Source organism: Drosophila kikkawai, chromosome X (genome assembly GCF_030179895.1).
Source record: "Drosophila kikkawai strain 14028-0561.14 chromosome X, DkikHiC1v2, whole genome shotgun sequence".
Classification (NCBI taxonomy): domain Eukaryota; kingdom Metazoa; phylum Arthropoda; class Insecta; order Diptera; family Drosophilidae; genus Drosophila; species Drosophila kikkawai.
In genome coordinates this window covers 31277762-31299310 of record NC_091733.1, presented here as the reverse complement: position 1 = coordinate 31299310, position 21549 = coordinate 31277762, and the positions used below count along the sequence as shown (strand labels likewise).

The window sequence follows — 21549 nt, the reverse complement described above, 5'->3', positions numbered from 1 at the left end:
ATATATTATAATATATATTTGGAACAAAAGTGGGAACAGATTTTTAAAACAAATCCATAAACTAGTTTTAAATTTACTTTTAAAAATATTTTTCTATTAAATTTGTCCAACACAGTTGCCTTTTTTGTTGGAAATCCCTCTCCCAAGTAGGCCTTAGTTTTTCCTTTCAAACAAAGTCTAGAATTTTTTCTCCTTTTGTCACTGCAATTTGTAATTGTGCCAAAGCAGGTTCTAATGAAAATTTTCTACTAAAACAAACTAAAATCAACTGAAAAAGTAAGTTAGTAAAACAAGTCCATTATAAAGGCCAAAAACTATAGGGACCTTTTCAGTTCTTTTCCATTATCATTAAAGTAAAATAAAAAAATGATTCTCGAGGAGGACATAGAAATGTTGATGCCTAATGTTGTGCCGTCGCCGCCTGTCTTGCAGGAAGCCAATGTTATGGATCCCATTGCAGAGGAAGAAGAACTCTACGAAGACGTTGAATATATCGATGACTATGATGATGAAGAAGGTCATGGTGAAGATGGTCATGATGAAGAAGGTCCCGATGAAGATGGTCATGATGAAGAAGGTCATGATGAAGATGAATTTTATTTAGAGGAGCTCGATAGCGATGAGGAATATGATTGTGATTATGTCTTTGTTTTCCATTCCACTTTCCAATAAAATGTTGGCAAGAACACCCCAACTGACCACAGTCTACCGGTGGTGTCATAAATGAAATGAAATTGTGAATGTTTTTATTCATTCTTTTTTTGGCAAAAATTTAACATTAAGAAATTAGAGAATGATTAGAGATGAGACTTGCAAAATTTCATATTTTACAGCCAATTCACATGTTGCAGATGTTGAATTTTGCCTTAAATTATATATTTCATTTTTGATTGCTCATAATCCCCCTGATTTTTTTGGGAGGGATTCGCTTGCCGCTCAAGTGGCCCATTGTCAGTGCCGCAGACCAGAAAGGCAAACCGTCTCGAGAGCAACTTAAAGCCGTAGAAACAACGCTGACAAAAGTACAGTCACCACCACCAACATACCGGATGGATGGCCGAGACAGCTGGCTCTGCTGCTGTCCAACCCCTGACCACCGGATGCTCAACCCCCTTGGTGCAGTTACAAAGGAGCTACCAAAGTGGAGCGTGCTCTGCCTGTGAAATTGCAAGCAGGAATAATACTTTCATCGATAATCACAACAAGGGTTAAATCGGTGGGTCAAGTGTTGCTGCAGCGCGTGTCAAACTCTTTGAAAGGTTAAAGGAAACATGTACATATGAATATATGTATGTATAAATATTTTTTTTTAATTTCAAATTGATAGAAATTGATTATAGAAGCTTTTCAATATTTATTTTGGTGTTTTATTGGAAAATGGCATGGTAAAGAAACAGTATCAAGTCGCCAAACGAATCCATTGGATCGTCTAGGGGATCCTCCTCATCGGTATCAAGTTCCTCGATATAGTAATAATCATCATTGTCATCATCCAAGTTCTCAAACACGCGAGCCTCCTCCATGGGACCCATAACATTGATCTCCTCCATGGCCTGAGGCACTGCATCGGCTTCCAACATTTCCATATCCTCCTCGGGAATCATTTTCTATTATACTTTACTTTTTGATAAAGGAGAAAAACTTAAAAAGGGACCTTTTTTTACTTACTTTCTTAATTGTATTTTTTTTTAATGAGTAGAAAATTAGTAAATATTTCCAAAAGAACCTGCTGTGGCACAATTACAAATTGCAGTGACTAAAGGAGGAAATTTTCTAGACTTTGAAAGAAAATTGCAAGGCCTACCTTGGGTAAGGGATTTCATAATTACTAAATGGAAATTATTAAATGTGTTTTTACTACTAAAAATGTACTATTAAATATACTACATACTAAGTAAAAATATATTAATACATATATATTTAAATTTACATTATTTATTAAACTCGAATATAATTGTTAACAAAGACAAAAAGTACAATTTTGTTGCCCTTGTGCCCCCCTTAAAATGTGAAATAAGTCCCCTGCTGACACCATTCACATGATGAATGACACCTGGGAATGACACAATTAGACAAAATAAAAAAAAAAACCCGCCTCCAATGAGGCTCGATTAAGAATGAGTGCTAATCGCATTGGGACAACAAGGCAGGCGATGATGCAATAACCGTGTAGCAAGTGCATTTCTCTGGAGCGGATTACAAGCTGGCAATCCACTTGGCACATGACGCCTCATCATTGTTCGTGCTTCCTCCCCTTTTTCTTCATTTTTTTTTTTTTTTTTTTTGCCTGCCTCGGGAGTCCTTTGTCCTGGACACGTCTCTGGTGTAACCTAATCCGCTTAGCGCTGGCACCGAGGCCTAAGGGAGGTCTCACTGAGCACTCCTCGCCCGTAGCGATCTCCCGAAGAAAGCAATCAATGGGCAAGGGGGAAGTTTGTACAGTTTTCTATAGAGAACAATTTTATTGATGAGGGCGGCAAACTAAACAGGTTTCAGAGCCACAGTCCGACAGGATCAATGGATCGACTGAGTCTTCCGGATCCACAAAACCACGCGGCTGGACGTTGTCGTCATCGTTGTAATTGTAACTATCCTCCTGGGACATTTCCCCGATAGATTCTTCTTCGTTAAAGACAGCCTCTTGGTTGATGAACCAATCCTCTTCGTCCTCGAGAATTTCCTCAAGAATTTCCTCGTCAAACGTACCATCCTCGTCGAAATCATCTTCCTCGGGAATACCAATATTGGCCATATTAGCCTCAATGAGAAGGTCGTACTCTTCGGGTTTTGAATCGTTTGGCTTTTTCTGCATTTTGTTTTAGCTTCTTACAGAATTAAATTGCTGAAAATTTATCACAGATTCAAGGGCTTACACCCTGGGCATATGTTGTTTACTTACATATTTCGGGTTTTCGGTTAGTTTTTCCAATTTATTTTAACCAAAATTGCAGCAATTTAAGCTTTTTTACAAATATTAATTGCAGAGGCAAAAGTGGCTTGGTGGAGAAAATTTTCAAGAAGGACAATGCCAGCAATGTCAAAGCCTTTTGCGATTTATTTGCATTTATTATTTTCTCTCTTAGTATTAAAAGTATTAAAGCTACAAAGTTTAGTGTGACCAAATTTCGGGCGAAACCGGAAGAGGCCAGGCTCAAACAAAAGCCTAGCTTCGGTTCCGGTTTTGGTTCTGGTTTTCCTCAATTTCCGTTCTGGAAACGCAGCCTGTTTGGTGTAGGCAAATAGTACGATCCAATGGAACGGTGCAACTGCGTCTTACATAATCACACGGCGGTCGGGGCCTTTGTTTCGCCTTTGTTTGGTTTTATGGACACAAAGGAAAAGCCGACGAAGCCCACGAAATCTAAACCCCTGAAATCCCAAAAACCGATAACTGAAAACTGAAAGCCGAAAAATCAAAGAGAACCCATGAAACCCGTAGACAAAGCGTCGAAGAAATTCGCTAGAAAATGCCACGCGGTAATGACAAATATTGACATTTCCAGGGTTGTCGTTGTATTTTCTACACGGAGAAGTTAAAAGTAAAAAAAAAATAATAAATACCATAAATATTTAATAATAGTAATGAATTTTGGTAATTAAATCTTAAAATTTTTACCATAAAAACAAATTAAATATATAAATTTATAAATAAATATTATTAAAAATTAAAAATATAAATTTAAAAAAATATATAATTTTTATATTATTAAAAATTAAAAATATAAATTTAAAAAAATATATAATTTTTATATTATTAAAATATAAATAAAAAAAAATAAATAAATTTAATAAGAATATATTTTCAATTATTTTTTTAACAAAAAAAATTATAGTTCAAACATATTTCTTATATATTATAACATTTAGTTCATAATTTAATTAAATATTTTAGGAAAATTATTTGCAACTAAATTTAATTATCAAGAGAAAATATATAAATTATAAATTATTATAAATTATAATTTATTTACATAATATTTGATAAAAATAGATTTTTTATTTTATTAATTTTATTTCATTATTTATTATTTAATTTGTATTACTTTATTCTAAACACATTTCATTCATTTACCAACAAAAACCAATTTAAGACAAATAGCCTGATATTTTTTCTCTGTGCACCCGGATCTATTAAGATTGCTAGGTAATCCAAAACCCAGCCGGAATAATGCCACGCTCTCGCGTCGATAAATAGTGTGCCGCGAGTGTAGATTAGCGACGGGGGAGTGGGGTCTCTCACATCCAGTTCGGGGGAGTTACTACCCAGGGGCAGGTTCCTCTAAAGCTGAAAAAACTATCGGATTACCTTCTCACGGTTCTGCTTTCCGAGCTCTAATTTCGTATCTTGAATTTTCTCAATTTCCCAATTCCCAAATTTCCAATTTCCCCTGGTCAAACTGGTCAGATAGATAAAACCACTAACAATATGCTGGTACTTTTCAAATAAAACCCCAGCAATTAGTGTTTATCTAATCAAAACGATTTAATTTATTAGGAAATTAAATTGTTATTAAGAAATTACACAGAGAGAGAGAGGGTGCTCCATGGTTTATTTAATATTTCTGGGAATTTTGTAAAATAAAATAAAATTCGTTAAAAATAAAGCTATAAATTGTGATGGAATAAATTCCTCACTTCTACTTCTTTTTCGCTTGTCCTGCAAAGATGTTGTGCCATTGTCCTGCCACTCAAGTGGCCAAGTAGCTGGGTGAATAGCGGTAGGATGGTGACCACAACAAAGCATCCTTTCGAGGCAGCCAGACGACCAGGCGACGCCTTATCTAACCCAAAAGCTAATAATTATGGTTTACAAAAAGGAAGAAAAAATGCCAAGCCGCAGACTCTTGTTTTTATACCCTACAGGTAGGGTATATGTAGAAATGCAGATAATTCTAATTTTAATTATTAATTAATTAATTAATTAATATAATTTAATGTAATTAAATTTAATTTAAATTAATTTATTATTAGTAATTATAATTGTTTTTAATATATTTATTTTTTAAATATTTAAATAATTCTTAATTAATTATTTAAATCTTTATTTATTATTTAATTAATTATATTTCCTTAAATATTACTTTGATTTTGCTGTTTCTTTTATTTTTAATATAAAATATATAGGTGTTAAATATTTTAAAAATATTAAAAAAAATTCTTAATTATTTATTCCTAATTCTCAATTTTTATTCTATTAAATATTACTTTGATTTAGCTGTTTCATATATTTTAAAAATAAAAATGGTTATATATAATTGTTAAATATTTTTTAAACTATTTTAATAATTCTTAAATAATTATATTTTGAATTTCTTAATTTTGATATGCCTTAGAAAGCCTTTCACAAAAATATAAATTAACTAAAGACCTAATTCCAACTTCAAAGGGTATCCTATTGTCCATGCTGGTCCAGTGATTGGCCTTTAAATTTTTCCTGCCGCCTTGCAGGACTCACAGGATCCGCACAGGACGCCCAGTAATGCGTTAAATGGCAACGCATTATCCACACATTCCTTTCGGTAGGCACGGGTGCGAAGCCCTAAATTTGCACAGCTCTAGGATATGGGAAATATTTTGTAACAATTTTTTTTTTTTCCGTCCTGGTGTCTATATATAGGCTTATATAGTATATCTGTATATATATGTAGCTTCAAAGTAACATTGTTGGACCGCACCACATGCAGACATACTTTGTGTTTGACCACATGGCATAATGAGTGCTGCCTGGGCAAAGGACAAAGGAGCCCAAGGACTCCTCGGTCGCACCACACTCAGGTGAGTCCTGGTGTGCGTGTGCGTATGTGTGTGTGTGCTCGCCAGCAGGATGTCTGTGGTCAGACAGCAGGCAGCGATTGCCTTTCCAAATTTCGCTTGAGTAGGTGTAAAATTCGAATGTTATTCAGGACAGAACAAGGACTCTTTCCACCCACAATACTGAAAGAAATAATTGTGCAATTGGGAATTGAGCCAGAGCTGAGATAATTGTATGGTATATCCCTTTTTTTTTTAATGATTGATAGCTCTCAATTGGCTTCTTTGAATTTTAAAATATCCTTTTTTTTTGGCTTTTTAATCTTTACAACTCGAAAATAATATAAAAGATATGTGAGAGAGTTTCTAATAAGTGAAATAAAAAGGAAAAAGGATTTGTAGAGTTGAAATTTTATTATAAAAAATATTTATAGGTTTTAAAAATATTTTCTCTGGTAACTAAAATATTTTTTCCCAAAGAAAAATATTCCAAATAATTTTGTAAAAATATTTATTTATAAAAATATATTTTTAAATATATATTTAAAAAAAAAAAACCCCTATTAGTTACAACCTAAACCTAGTGGGTTTCTGTAAAGAGAAACCTATATTTAATTTTTTTTTGTTCATGGCCGCACGCGACATGGCAACGAATTTGAGCCTGGTCATCCTGGTCTTTGTCATGTTTTGTTTGGTCCTTTTTGCCTGGCGTCTCGGATATCCTGCTCCGATTGCAACAAACATTTTGCAACAAAACAAAACCAAACCAAACATGTTTTGTTATATTTGGTTTGGAAAAAAGAAAACAAAAGCCAGGGGCCCTTGACAATGCCATATTATTTTGGCCACCAAAGTTAATTAAGGGTTTTGCGACGGCAAAAGTGAAATATACAGTTGATGCCATTGAGCCGCAAATGTGCCGAGCCGATGTCCTGCCAGCCTCCACAGTCCTGGACACATACTACCCGCGGCGACGGGATCATAATTAGCAGCGACTGTCGCTAATTGTCCTTTTGCCACCCCTAATCCTTGCTCAACTCCGGGCGACTCTCTGAAATGGTCCAAATTTCGAGGGCGTCACTTTGGTCTCAGATTGACTGACACTTCTGTCGTTGCCAGGTGATTAACAGAAGCCAGTTGTGCATTTTCCACACGAATGCATAAAGAGAGTGTGATTTTGTAGGAAAAATAATTTTTTGAAATATTTCTCTTTCAATTAAGAAAAAGAATTTGAAGTTAAAAATATTTTAAAAAATTGTATAACGATTAGGAAGGAAAATTAAACTATAGATTTATATTGCAAAAGACACTTATTCAAGTTTTTAAATCACAATTAAAATCTAATTCAATTTAATTTGAGTGAATTAATGTTTAGTAGCCATTCCTATGTGTTATTTATTTTATATTTTATATATTTATTTTATATTTTATTTACTTATTAAAGAAAAAATAAGATGAAAATATGATCTGATTTTCATTTCTTTTATTATTCTTATTTTTTATTTGATTCTTATTTATTTATTTTTATTTGTTTAAATTCTTTTTATTTTTATTTTTACTAAATTAATTTATTTACCTTTAAATTCACTCGGCAAATAAATTTATTAATGTCAAAAAACCTATTAAAGTACAGTACTCTATTGTTATTGAATTCTTCAATTGTCTGCTTTTATTGACAATTTTGTTTAGACTTTTAGACACTGCCACACCCCCTTTTAAACACCAAATGTCAAAGCATTTACTATTTTGGAACCAAAACCAGGAAACATTAAACACGCAAGCCAGGATTCGTTCAATTAAATCAAATTGTTAAGGACGCAACAGGAAATGAAACTGGTTGGTACATTTGCCGTTACCTAATAGTGATGACCCCCCCGGTCCTGTGCAATTTTATTATTGCCCAACACCCCTTAAAATCATGCTGACAACAACAGTGTTAACTAGTTAAAGTGAACCAAGAATAAAATAAAATGTAGCTACTTAAAATTGAAAAAAAAAAGAAATTGACACAATTACATCCTATAGTAAGTTTGAAAGTTATTAAATTAAATTAAATATTTAAATAATATTTTCAACATTTTAGCCAAGATATGAAATGTATTTTAACAATTATTTAAGGAATTATAATCTTAAATTTAGATTAATTTTCAGCAAAGCTTAAAATATTTATTAATAATTTTTTTTTCAACCAAAATTGTTTAATACTTGTAGGTCTCACTGTACTTAAACAGACACTAACACACCCACCAGGCAATAATTTTTCGCAATTTAATTGAAAACCGAAAATGTCAAAGTTACCCCGGGGTTTTTAAAACAAAAAGGTTCCCAGTTAGGGGATTGGCGTTAAAATCTAGGCACGCGTGCGCAACAAAAGCGGACAAATGGTCACAGTCACGCGCCACAAGAGCTAAAAGGTCAACAAACAAATAATAAACAATCCATAGTCCGAGCTAAATATATAAATGAAACGGGGACAAGGGACAACGACATATAAGGGTCGTCCAAATGAATCCGAATGCGAATTTTGTGGTTCCCAGAGCGGAAGTAGAAAATAGTGGGTGGTTTTGAGCTCATTTAAGGGTCAAACTATGAAAATAATACAAGTCCTGATAGTTGAAAATGGTATCATTTTCCGAAAAGAAGAAAAGAAAGGCTCATCAACTTGTTTTTCTTGTCTGGTTAGCACTGGGGTCAAGGGTTACAAAGGGGGGAAACTAATGGACAATGGAACCTTTTAGTGGCATTACAATAACAACAGAGGGGTTCCTAAGGAAGAAGGGGTTTCCATGGGTGTCATTAGCTTAGTTACAGGGAAACTCCTAAATGAATCTTGAAGAATCTAAATGAAAATAATTATAAATATACAAGATCTCTTATAGATATCTGAGATATGGATATTAAAGATACTTATTTATTTGTAAATAAATTTTAAGGCAATTAAAAATATTATTAAAATAGTGTTAAACCAAGACTTCAATGATTTCAACCTTTAAATGAATTAATGTTCAATGGAAACTGAACAATAAACCAAAAGGAAGTGCCTACAACCAGGCCCTTTTCAACATTTCCTTTCATTTTAGCCGTCATTGTCCTGGACTCTCGTAAATCGTAACTCGTAAGGTGGAATGCTTAAATATCAATTAATTATTGGTGCATCCGACGTTGGCACCTACGGCTTTTGTGTGCTCATAAGCGCAATATAGTATCTGGCACTGCATCAGTATCTTTATCTGTATCTGTATCTGTATCTGTTTGTGTTGGTTTGCCTCGATTTGAAAACAATAATTCATCATCTTGCCCGTCCGTGGAAGCATCATTAGTCTCAGTTCAAAGTCCACAGAATTGTGATTGAGTTTTGGGCTGAGAAGATGCAGGGAAAACCCACTATGCTCTGGCTCTAATTGCTTATACATATATATCTGTATATAGTTATTAAGCATTTCTCTAATGATTCCAGCAACTGCGGGAATGCTGCGGTTACCGTCATTTGAGAACATCTTCTTTTTCAACTTGATGCAGGTGTTCGTTCCTTAAACTCCCTCCTTCAATTTTGGAACTCGATCTGGGCTACAAATTTGGTACAAAATTGCCCGAGATCGCTAGAGAGAGATTGATTCGATTCGAAGACCACCCATTTGAGTTCTGAATAGATGTCTTCATTTGTCTGACTAACCATGGAATCAGGTAGCAGTTTGGATAGGGATCGAAATCGTGGTTAAAAGGTCAGGTTAAACCACTGGATTCACTCAAGTTTAATACCCATTGTTCGTTTATACTCGTAATTGTTAAATAATTGTCTTTGGCCTGAAAGGAAGTCGTCGCTTCAAATTGCATTTCTACTTCATGTTTTTAAGTTGATATATAAAAGTTAATTAACTTTAAGAGTTCTTAAAAAGATTAGAATTTGTGAACTTTTTTAAATTATTTTTGAAAGGTCAAACAGCTTCTACACATCTTTATTTATATTTAAAAATAAATAATAAATAAGTTCGTATATCAAGTTTCCTTTGTTTAATATTATTTTCACACGCATGTTTTAGTGGGTTCAAAGTTCAAATGCATTAGGGAAATTAGGCATGAGGAACGATTGTGGGATAAACAAGGACATTTCCCACAGCATCCCGATCAATTCAATATCCATCTGTGGAAAATTCGGGAAATAAAATTAACACACTTGAAGCCAGGCGTTGGTGCAATAAATAAAGCGCAGCGAAAGTGCGACATCAACGACAAAATAACAATCCCATAAATCACTTATCGTCGCCAGAGGGTGGGATATTTATATATATACGTACATATATCTATATATCTCCTGTATAGGGTGATAAATTGCTCCGTCACACAGGCAGCAGCGGCGAGACAAAACAACAATGATATCTGCAGATACATTGCCATCGGCATCTATGCATCTGTCAGATACGCAATTTCATTTACTAAATTGCACGGAACGCATTCAAACGTAACTGCGATTTTTTCGCTGTTGTTTGAGGGGTGGGGGAGTGACTTTGGTGGAAAAGTGGGCGGTGGTGGGTTAATTGACAGCGGCAATTAAACGTGAAAAACCCAAGGAAAACGAAGCTGCAATCCGAACGAGGTCGAGAATGTTGCACGGGCAACAAGTGGCAGTTGCTTTTCCGAAATGTTGCCAGCAGGGTGAAAACTCGAAATGTTTTTCCCCCCGCCCATCCCAACTAGCCTCGGATTCTGATCGTAAAATCACGAATTCCGAAAAAAAAGAAGACATAAAAATTACTGCCGAGACAGCAGGGGAAAGAGATGTTGCAGGACGACCAGGCCACATGTTGCCGAGTTAGAAGGATTTGTAAGTCATGTTCCAATTGCGTAATCTATGAAGAACTTTTTAAAAACCATAATCTGGAGTGTAGTTACCTTTTTTTAATGAGTCGTTCTAAAAGTCTGTTGACAAACGGAAAATATTGGGCAATGAGGAAAAAAAAACGTGTCAAAAACTCGACACCAATGAAAAAACCCCATAAAAAGTGACGAAATGCGGCTTAAGTGCCGCCGGTCGCCCAGTTTCTCCGCCCATCGTCAGTTGACCTTGCTGACATCCCAAAAAAAAAAAACCTTAAAAAATACGATATGAAAAACAAGAAAATTGAGTTGAGTTGTCGGCCGTCGCCTAACGGTTAACTAGCATTTTGATGTGACCAAAAAAGCAAACAAATTGCGTAAAAATTAACAAGTACATTTTTTAAATCTCCTAATATTAATTATTTCAAATTGAAACTCAAACTTATTTAATTCTTAATTTAATAATTATATATTTATTTAAAATTCAAACATTTAATTTAAACAATTTCCAAGAAATTATTACTTTAACGTTGGTTAATTCAAATATAATAATTTAAATAAAATAATTTTCCAACACTCTGAACATTCTGAGCTCTGCAACATTCTCAGCAACACTCGTTCTGCCAGCAACATTATTCGAACACGCTCCTCGCCATATGAATAGGACACACAGCTGTCCATTGTTCATACAGACCAAATCGAGTGAGACAGAGACGCAAGAGCTATAAACGTGGCGGTGAGTGTGGCAACAGCAACGGCAACGGCGGCGGCGCCTGCGTCGACGCTAGCAACACCAACACAGGCCGGCCAGCGCCGGCGTCGGCGTCGACGTTGACGTCGGTGGCGGCATTTCGGTTTGCGAACGCCTCGCCGCCATCGTATCTTTCAGTTGCGTTCCAACGGTTAAACTGGCGCGTTGCTCTCTCAGCAAGCAAGAAAATAACTAAACTAAACAAGAGACAAGGCAACGGCTCACCTACACGCTCTCTTCTTCTGTGTTAACGGTCGTAACGTGAGTGTGCGTCCGTGCGTTCGCGTGTGTTTGTGTGCCAGTTAAACAATGAGAAATTGGTAATAATAATAATAATAATAATCATATTCTTTACTTAACACCAAAACCCGGAGACAACTGAACAAGTTCCCTAAAAAACACCAAAAAACCAAAAATAAACTGGCGGCATTCTTGCTTTTTTTTTAGCGTGTGACAAAAAAACTATGAAGAAAAACAACAAAACGAATATGAAATATTGTGTGTGCCTCGCTATCTGTCGCTCCCTCTCGCTAATTTTTGTTAATGTGTTCTTGTTGTTGTTGGCCCTTTCCATTCCGATATGAATGAGTCACGTGCAGCAAAAGTTAAACAATTTTTTGGCCGCTAAAAAACTTGAGGGAAAACTCCCAGAAAAAAAAACTCCAAGGAAACTCGGAGAAAAACTCCCAGTCAGCCGCCAAGTGCATACGTATAAAAATAATAATAGAAAAACTACAAAAAGCGTTAACAGAGAGCAAGAAAAATAAAAATGGAAACAGGTTTCTGGGCCCGCTCCGCTCGTTGATATTATTGCTGTTGTTGTTGTTGTTGTTGCTGCTGCTGCTTTTGGCCACAGTGAGCGCTGGAAATTGACTCACGGCTGCAGCTGCACAACAAACACAAAAAAGCTGAGAAAAAAAAGAGAACAACTCAGATATAAACATAAATATAAACAAAAGCTTGGCTGGGCATGCGGAAAAGTTGCACCGCAAACTAATCCAAAATGTTAACAGAAAAAAAGGCCAAGTATAAATACAGAAAAATGACAGGCAAAAATATCAGGAGACCTCGGGAAATCCGGAACTCCCTGGGATCCTCAAATTTCACCGACGACGGGCTTTTTAAATTCCATTTTGTAATTATTACTTCACTCAACTGGCGACTTTGTGTCTCCCCAAACAAAAGTTATTTTCATTTGCTGTGGCTTTGGCCCACAAAAAACTTTATTTTTAATATCATCAAAGGCCCCGGCTCAAACTGTTGGCATAAAGTCAACTTTTGCAAATGCAAAATTTATATTTCTAGAGAATATTTGCAGGCTTTAAAATTTGTTGTTTTATGTAACAATTTACTGAGTTAAGTAATTAATTGTTTTATTAAATGAATGGTTTCGAAAAAATTTATTTCTCACGTTAATTGATTCAGAAATGCAATTATGGTTTTTTTCCGATGAATAAATTGAGAAATTTAATTAAATAAATATATTTAATGGTTTAAATATTTTTAATTCGTATTTAAATTTAAAATATATTAAAAGGCATTGAAATCTTCCTTTATTTCCTAAAGTTTTTTAAGGATTTAATTTATTAAAAGTGAATTTTAAATATTTGTTTTAGTGGTAAATGTTACCATTTTCAGACTCATTAAACAGTTGGAAAAGTTTTGTAAAGTACTTAAAAATTCCCAGTTAATGCCTCATATTTAAGCTTATTAACCAATCAAACGAAAAACGGGAAAGCCCCCGCGAGAAAATGTAATTAAAATTTGTTCGAGCGTCCGTCCAAGTCCCGGAAGTCAAGTCAAAATCAAATCATTTGACATCAGCATTAATAATTCAGTGAATATCAAGTGGAAAACTTCTAAACTTTTATGCAACTTGAACAGATTTCCAAATTTCCTGCGCCGCCGCTACCGTTGCTCCCCTCTAGGCCTTGTTTGAAAGTTTGCCATTATAATTAGCGTTTTTGAAACTTTATGAATATTTTGGGACTTCTTGGTCTTTCGTCTCGCTTGCAAAGTATTTTGTCTTGAGCAAAATAGTGGCCAACACATGCTTGTGCTAAAACAAGTTCCCACACACTTACGGCGGCACATTGGGTTCTAGGAAAAGTCAAGGCCTGCCCCAAATATCGATTATACGGTAAACGTAACTGTAATAGCCGTAAGCCAAGGGAAATCCCGCTAAGGGGGCCCGGGATTAGCGGCAAAAGACAGGCTCGAGAGGTGGCCCCCAAGGCAGGCGTCTACAAAAGTACAGTGGGGCTACTTGATGTGGTTTTTATTTATTCGTTTTAAATATAAAATTAAGGTAACTAATAGGGCTTCTTGCTTGATTTGATTTTAGAAATTAAATTAAAATTATATACAGTTTTTTCTGAGTCATTCTAATTGGCTTTGTTTTTTTCTGAAAGGCACGTTTTGTAGGTGATTAATAGGAACTTCAAAAAGGCAAGGGACACTCTTACGTATACGTTATTTTTAAATTACAAAATAGTTTCATCGGAATATATTTTTTATTTTGAAAATATTTTTAAAATTTTTTATGGAAATTCTTGGGATCCTCCTTTTATTAATAGCCTTTTTCTTTGGAGTCTTCTCATTTGACGAGTGAACACTGTACCGCGCTTCAGCTTGCTGCATTCCAAGGACATTCGTTCTAAGTGCAACTCCCGTGTGTGAAAGAGATACAAGATAGGAGGGGGTCTTGAGTCACGACTTATCGCTGGAATGACTAAAACAAATCGCTAATCCAAGGTGTCTCTCTCTCTCTCTCTCTATGCTAGATGTGTAAGATATTGGGCCCTCTCTCTCTCTCTCTCTCTTTCGGCCAAGATAACGATCGTCGAGAGAGAGAGAGTGAGCACATGTATTGGAAATATTAATAAGTATGCAGGTCCTTCTCTCCCACCCCTCTTTTTACCTTATTGCACCCTTCTTGCCCACTGCTACGTGCTTCGTTTGTGCGAGAGAGCGCGCCGCAATTTCCGTTACAAAACTGGCCGCCTCTGCCGACACATGTGCGCCACGCTGGCAGCGCAGTCAGCTGAAGCAGCGCAGCGGCAGAATTAGCAGGTTATCTTTTTCTTTTGGCCGCCGCCAACTTTAGAATGCAACCCTTCAGTTCCATTCGTCAACGATTCCCCTACGATTCGCCATGGAACCGAAATAATTCCATGAGGATTCGCCATGGAACGTTCATACAACTCGGCTAGGAATTTCCATACAACGAGTGCTCCCAGCCTGTAATTCGAAATCGCCCAAGAATCCATCACGAATCGCACGGGAAGGTCCACGGGAATTTCGAAAGATAATCTTGCACGAATCGTCAAGGAATCGCTGGGGCGAATCGTCGACGAATCGCGCGTGAATCACTGGGGGAATCGTGGACGAATCTTGCGGGAATCGCTGGCGGCAATCGTCGAGGAATCCCGAGAAAATCATTGCGGAATCCCGCGGGATTCGCTAGCGGAATCCGCCAGGAATCCCAGATGAAAATCTATAGAAAATTCCTGAAAAATTCCCCCCCCCCCCCACCCTTCCTAGTAAAAATCCGATGTAATATATTCCTTATTTGTTTATGGATTGCATTTTTTTATTTATCTTCACTTGTTTGGTAGCATTACATTTTTCTGCAAAATTAAACATGTATATGTATGTACATATGTATGTACATAAGTGCGTGTCACGAGTCTCCTTTGCCGGCTGCTGGGTCCTTTAAGAAACTTGTTTTATCTGTAAATTAAATACATAAGTACATACATATTTTTTAATCAAATTGTAAATTGCAGTACATACCAACTTAAACTGGATAAAAAAACGTTGTAAATCCGTACTGAATCCCATTCACACCGTCTAGGTTGAAGTCGCATCCATTTTAATCGTCAATTCTGCAATTAAAATTAATAATTGAATGCAAATAAGTTCCACTTACCTTATAATATTTCATTTTTACGCAACTATACGCAAAACACATCTGAATGCAACAGCAGTCAACTCAAAATGCAAAGAGAATTAGAAGACAAAACCGAAGACCGAAAATTCTCGCGCGTGTCAGGGTATAGCCGACAAGGCAATGCCTTGCAATTAGATTCACAAAGGGCCAATAATCAAACATGAACATTTCGGCCATGTCTAAAGCACAATTTCTTACGTGCTTGTATCCCACACGATTTTATACGTAAAAATTAATTAAATATAATCTTAAATATTTTTATATAACTCTACTTATTTTAAAAAGGTCATTCTCACGTCGGTGCAATACTCTTTGTTTTTGACACCAATTTTCTTTCCTCCCTTCCTTCCATCTCCATCTCTCTCTAATTTACGAATTCTCGCGACCGCTACTCCGAACGTAGATCGAAAACAATAACAAATATGAAGAACGAACTTCGTGAAGCCCTCGGCAGTAGCCGAGCGTAGGTAGAATTTGTTTCGGCTATTTTGTTTCGAACTTCGCTGAACCAGGCCCATGTAATTTGTTTTTGTTTTTCGAACATGCCGCGAGGAATCGGACGGGCCAGGAATTCTGGAACTGCAGGGAAGCTACAAAACGCACACATTTACATTTAGCACTCTGTTTGCCATCTCCATCTTCTCCCTGCCGCCAAAATTGTTCGTGTGTGACGACTTGTGCTTCTTACTCACTCTCTTGCTACGCGTTTGCTCCTGCTTCTTGCTAATAAATGCCAACATTTGCCATTTGATTCGGCGGAAAATGTTAAAGTTATGAGAAATAATCAAAATATCAAATGCAGATGAACTTCCGGTGAACTCAGTAAGATCTCAAAGAAAAATAACATAAAAAAGAGCCTAAAAGTAATGAGATTCTCCTTAAAATTTCATTCTATTCAAAGAAATATTACCAAAACATACAAAACTTACTATTAATACCAAAACTAATTCAATATTCCTTAATTTCTTGATCTTTTGCAGATTCTCACTAAGATTTTAAGAACAGCAACTAAGGAGGAAGTCACCAAAAACAACTCCAATTTTTTCAAACATTTTTTTCGAGTGCAAACGTAAACAAACCAAAGAAGTTTAATAAAAAAAACACAAAAGACAAAATAGCTAAAAAAGTAACACAAAGGAAAGCGATAAAAAACGAAATGGGAGAACTGCGAAAATCGGTGCTGCCGCAGCAGCATCTCGTTCTGGCGCTTCTGATCTGCTGCAGTTCATTAATAGGTGAGTAATAAATATACATATAAAAAACATTGTATTTTAGGCCCTTTTATAATTAGAAATATAGAAATAGGAGCCGGTCACATGACAGGCACAAATGGGGCGGCAAATTGAAAACGAAAGAGTGATAATAAGAAGTTGAAAAAAGCTTTATTAATATGTTAAAAAAATATATAATATATTTAGCTTTATAAGAAATAAAGATTACGTTAGGAACAGCTCAAGATTTCAGTACAAAAATAATAAAAAAAAATATTAAAAAAAAATATTAAAAAAAAGAAAACATAATTTAAATATAATAATTATACGACCCAGTAAAATTATTCATAAATTTTAAGTATACCAATATACTAAAGACTGTTTTATATCCTCCTCAGCCCTTTGACATATAAACTAGGTTATCTAAATCACACCTCTGTAGGCCTAGATTTTCCTAATTTCAAAGAAATTCTTGCTACATCCACTTATTTTTATTGTTCCTACTTAGGAATAGCTCTGAAAATTGACAAATCATTAGCTAATACCCCCATATAGCATTGTAACTAAAGATAATTAAGCAAGCCCATTCTTATGGCTGCTATTAGCACCTTAACTAAGGCTAAAAAAATTCCGCTTATCAGTCTCGACATCTTCCTTCTGGAGAAATCTACGAGATCTACCTGAGCACTTGGTAGTACTTACCTGATTTCGACCCTGAATCGCTAAGCAAATAGAGAAAGAAAAACAGAACAGAAAAAAATTATCAACATCCCGACGAGTGGAAAACTAAAATAATCATGTTCCTTATCGCAATTACCCAAAATTCTAGACTCAATATTTGCCTTACCTCATAACGCAGTCTATATACGAGGTGGTATCCGAATCGTTGCTGGGCAAATATCGTAAATTTGTTGTGTGAACATGACATTGAGAGAGTCTGGAGAATTAAATACACCAAATACAGATTTTTTTTGTTTTTGCCTGACCCAAGAGACCGGCACCTGACTTTGGGACCGTAAAAATTAAGCAAACAACAAAAATATTACGCAAAGCGATACGGTTGCCAGGAGAAGGTTCTATATGGGTTTTAACATCTAGGCATTATCAGGCTAAATAATTTTAAATTAAAAAAAAACTACTTTGGTTGAGGAATTTTAACCCTAAGAAAATGGAATTCTAATTCGTTAAAATTTCCCAAAAAATATATATAAAATTATCTTTTAGCAGCATCTTCTTGGTAGGTTCTTTAAAGATATAATCAGCTCATTAAGACCTTATAAGAAACCGCCAACATGCAAATAAAGTAGAAAGACAAAAAGGTTGGCAAAAAACATATAGAAACCGATTACTTGATGGCTAAATAATAGGCCGACAAATTATTAAAACAGAAACCTAGCGGTGCCAAAGCACTAAAATTAGTTTATAGACGAAAAGCCAAACCGGATTTGAATCAAAGAGACAAGAGATATATCGACATCTTTCATATTTCAAGCGATTTTATGGCGTAGCAAACTTCTCGGAAGAACTGTACTCGTAAAGTCGAGAAAAAGGGAGAAGAGATGCTGGAGAAGAAGACAACTCTCGTCTGACTTCCCAGCAATTACTGCATCCGGTTTGGACCACAAAAGCTGGAGGCCTTTAAAAAACGTTCTAATACAGCACAAAGTCAAATTTAATTAACGCTCAAAAAACCCCCTCTATGTGTTTCTACTTCTTTCAATTTCCCAGAGAAGACATTTACGAGGGAAATAAAAATTGGTAAAGTCACTGCAGGAGCTGAGTCATCCTCTGAGATGATCGCTCTTAAGATGCTTACAGAAAATCTGAAAATTCTTTGGGAAAACTACAGGTTTCTGTGTGTGTGTGTGTGTGTGTGTGTGTAGAAAGTGAAGAAGCACTCAGGTGTCTAGCTTTTGTGGTGGTCAGTTGTTGCTCTAATTTTTTGTTGTGTAGTAAACTTAAAAGTTTTGTTGCCGCCTTTTTGTTCACTCTAAACGGGAGCCCCGTGTTCCATATTCTTGTGAGAAACAGCACTAAAGAAAAGCTGGTAGAGAAAAGGGTGTTGTTGTTGTTGCTGGTGGTGGACAGTCCTAATTAGCTAAGTCCGAAACTGGCTTAATTGGGTGCCGCTTTCACTCTTGGCCATCATCGTGCCTGGGAAAAACTGTCAGTTACGACAGTTAGTCATACCATTAATGGACGAGATGAAGGGGGGCCCCCGCGAGATGAATGAAAGCAAAGTCCAAGGAAGCTAGAAGCAGGGAAATTTCAGCACAATCTTGAGAGGTTTTCTTCTTATTATATATATTTTTTTAGTTTATTTTTTTGTGGTCCAGCACTTGAGCGCTTTTCAGCGAGAGAGATGGTAACAAAATAGGCAAAGTTGCAACAGGATTTTATTGCAGAATTTATTACTACCTTATTTAAAGCGAAAGAACATGAGTGTGTCCGTACTTGGCGGTAACAAGTCCGTGCTCTTAGCTTTCAAGTTTAACCTGCTTAAAAATCTAAGAGAACAAGCTACTCATACGCCTTTGGTATGTCAAAATACAAGATTTTTTATTAGCGAGATTATAAAAATTACAGTCATCAGATGGATTTTTAACAAGTGATGAAATAAATACAAGAAATTTTAAATGTTTGGATATTAAGATACAAGTTTTCAACTGTTCATTTACTGCCTTAACGCAGTATGGCTGGGAAGCTGGAGTTTATAACCCAGGCCGGACGACGGCCAAGTCTCAGGCCCATGAACTCAAATTCTTCCACGACTCCCCGCGGCCGAGGACATTCTCAGAATACTCCTCTGACTCATACATATCTTCTTGACTTCTCTCCGATGGAGGGGTACGAACATCAGGTTGCTGTTGCTGCCGCCGCTCAAGTTGTTGCCTGAATGGGACAGCTTATGGTCAAGCGGGCAGCTCTCTGGAGTTCCTCTTTTCTTTTCTTTATTTTCTTGTCTTTTGTGCCACTTGACAACACAAAGGCGTGGCAAGAGGGGGGAGGTGTGCAGGAATCGGGGCAGGAAAAAGGAAATTCCAATTATGTTGCAAAGAGTAGAGGTCTGGCCGTGCGTAGAAAAGAATTGTTGCCGCTGCCGCTGTTGCTGCTACTGCCGTTCTGCTATCCATCTCTCACTCTCCCTTAATGCGCGATTTTCCCTTGTTTTTAATTTTAATCCGGTCCCCGTATTGCTGCCCCCCGTCCCGCCCAAAGGCCCCCGCGCATTTCGCTTTAATTAATAAAACAAAACATTTTCGGATGGGACAGCAAAACAAAAGGCGGATTCAAGTGGATTGCAGAAATGATAATGAGCCGTGTCGGTAGATAGGAGATACTGTTGTCCACTATATATAGTATATATACAATCTATATATAGGCGCCCATCTTTAATCCCATCTTTTTGTTTTGTATGCTGCTTCAATTTTCGATGCCGAAAAACTTCTGCATAATTAGCGAACATTGTAGCGAGCTGCAACAATTTAAATTAACTGCAAGTGAGGCAGAAAAAAATTCTGATTAAATTAAGGGAACGGAAAAATTTTACTTAAATAATATCTCTCTTTCATTTATTTGCTTTGCATTGAAGGTTATCGATTTTATTTTGATATGCTATCGATATAAACTTCATAAATCGCATAGGAAATATTTTTATATATATATATAATTTATTTGCTTTACATCGAAAGATATCGATTTTATTTCGATAAGTAATCGATAATATATTTTTATAATTATTTTTTTTTTAAATTGCGAAAATAAAATAACATTTTTGCATAGTACCAAAAATGATCGATTTTATTTCAATATTCTATCGATAATTTTATAATAAATCCCATTACCAAGGTTTCTTTTATAATTTAAATTTCTTCAGGCAAGTGAAAATGCGACCAAAGAAAGCGTTAATTTTATTACCCCCAATCTAGCTTATAAATACACAAAAATAGTTGTTATTACAAACCTAATTATCAAGTAAAAATGCTGGGAAAAAATTCAAAAATAAAAATGAAAGAGTTGGTAAAAGAAAAGAAGAAGAAAGATTTGAATTGAATTAGTGTGAAAGATATGGCAAGACCTCAAGTTGCTTTCTGTTTATTTTGCTGTATTTTTTCCATGTCGAGGAATGCAGCGAGAGCCGCAGAAGAGGGGTTAAGCCCGCATAATCCCAATGAAGCTTAAACAATGAGTCGCGGAGCAAGACAAGATACACATAAATGAAACAAAACAAAACACAAAACAAAAAAAAAACCTAAGGAATGCACAGAAAATACAAATGAAGGATTGTTAAGCCCAGCGACGACCCTCGCTTTTCCCGCTTGGGTTTTTCGTTTTCCTTCCTTCAAGTATGATGAATGAATTTTAAATTAAAATTCAGACGAAATTCAGGCACAAAAAATACTGATTAAGCCCAGGCAGACCCAAGACACTCCACACACACACACATGTGTCCCAAAACGATGCCCAGGTCCGACAGCCCGCATTTGGGCCCAATTTGGAAGCTGAACTAAGATAGTTTTCAAGCAATATATTACTGACTACTTTAGTCTTGAAAGTAAAATTAATAAATAAATAAAATAATACTGCAAGAAAATTCTTAAATTTAAAAAAGAACCCTCCAAATATTAATATGTTCTTAGGGCAATTGGCAAAAACGCCCCTGTAGTTCTTATATAGGATCTCCTAAGATCTCGAGACACACAGGAAACTCCCCACCTGTGGCCCGTGAACGTGCCGGGCCTAACAACCAGCCGAAATTGAGTTATAACCAATTGGTAGGCATTCGATTTGGGACTCATTCCCGGCACATACTACACCTCAGCCTACCTGCCAGCCAGCCAGCCTCTGATACCATCTGTGAAGTTGGGCTATACCACGGCTATAAAGGGCTAGAGATGGCCGGCCCAGGTAACCCGATGACGCCCCGGCATATACACACAACTAATTGCTAATTGGATTATGTCTTGGTCGAGTGGGAGATGGACAAGGATGGACTGAATGGCTGAATGGCTGAATGGAGAGTAGGAAAGAATTCCAGAGACCCAGAGGGAGAGGTGGTTAGGTCATTG

At 36.1% G+C, this 21549-nt stretch overlaps 3 protein-coding genes across 10 annotated transcripts in view; 2 read left to right on the top strand and 1 right to left on the bottom strand.

Annotated features, from left to right (window-relative positions):
- Fas2 (fasciclin 2) overlaps positions 1-21549 on the top strand; it is a 122534-nt gene that overhangs the window by 29476 nt on the left and 71509 nt on the right. For 4 of the 5 annotated variants that reach the window (XM_017174969.3, XM_017174968.3, XM_017174967.3 and 1 more), the window contains exons 1-2: positions 11470-11637; positions 16250-16504. In XM_017174969.3, the coding sequence (XP_017030458.1) occupies positions 16426-16504 (79 nt within the window). In that variant the 5' untranslated portion in view covers positions 11470-11637; positions 16250-16425. Of the gene's footprint in view, positions 1-11469; positions 11638-16249; positions 16505-21549 lie in introns of those variants that run through there. The other variant, XM_070287950.1, reaches the window with a different exon arrangement.
- Positions 137-735, top strand: LOC108080282 (acidic leucine-rich nuclear phosphoprotein 32 family member E-like). Of its 2 annotated transcripts, none has more exons than XM_017174946.3 (2): positions 137-276; positions 333-735. In XM_017174946.3, exon 2 carries the CDS (start codon positions 367-369, stop codon positions 670-672), a length of 306 nt encoding a protein of 101 aa, XP_017030435.1. In that variant the 5' UTR covers positions 137-276; positions 333-366; the 3' UTR covers positions 673-735. The 2 variants fall into 2 exon arrangements, with proteins under 2 accessions (XP_017030435.1, XP_017030436.1); XM_017174947.3 differs by having other exon boundaries at positions 143-276; positions 433-735.
- Positions 2448-3059, bottom strand: LOC108080231 (uncharacterized). Of its 3 annotated transcripts, none has more exons than XM_070288336.1 (2): positions 2900-3059; positions 2448-2822 (listed from the first exon to the last, which is right to left on the bottom strand). In XM_070288336.1, exon 2 carries the CDS (start codon positions 2810-2812, stop codon positions 2462-2464), a length of 351 nt encoding a protein of 116 aa, XP_070144437.1. In that variant the 5' UTR covers positions 2813-2822; positions 2900-3059; the 3' UTR covers positions 2448-2461. The 3 variants fall into 3 exon arrangements, with proteins under 3 accessions (XP_070144437.1, XP_070144438.1, XP_017030376.1); XM_070288337.1 differs by having other exon boundaries at positions 2448-2825; positions 2900-3051; XM_017174887.3 differs by having other exon boundaries at positions 2448-2842; positions 2900-3049.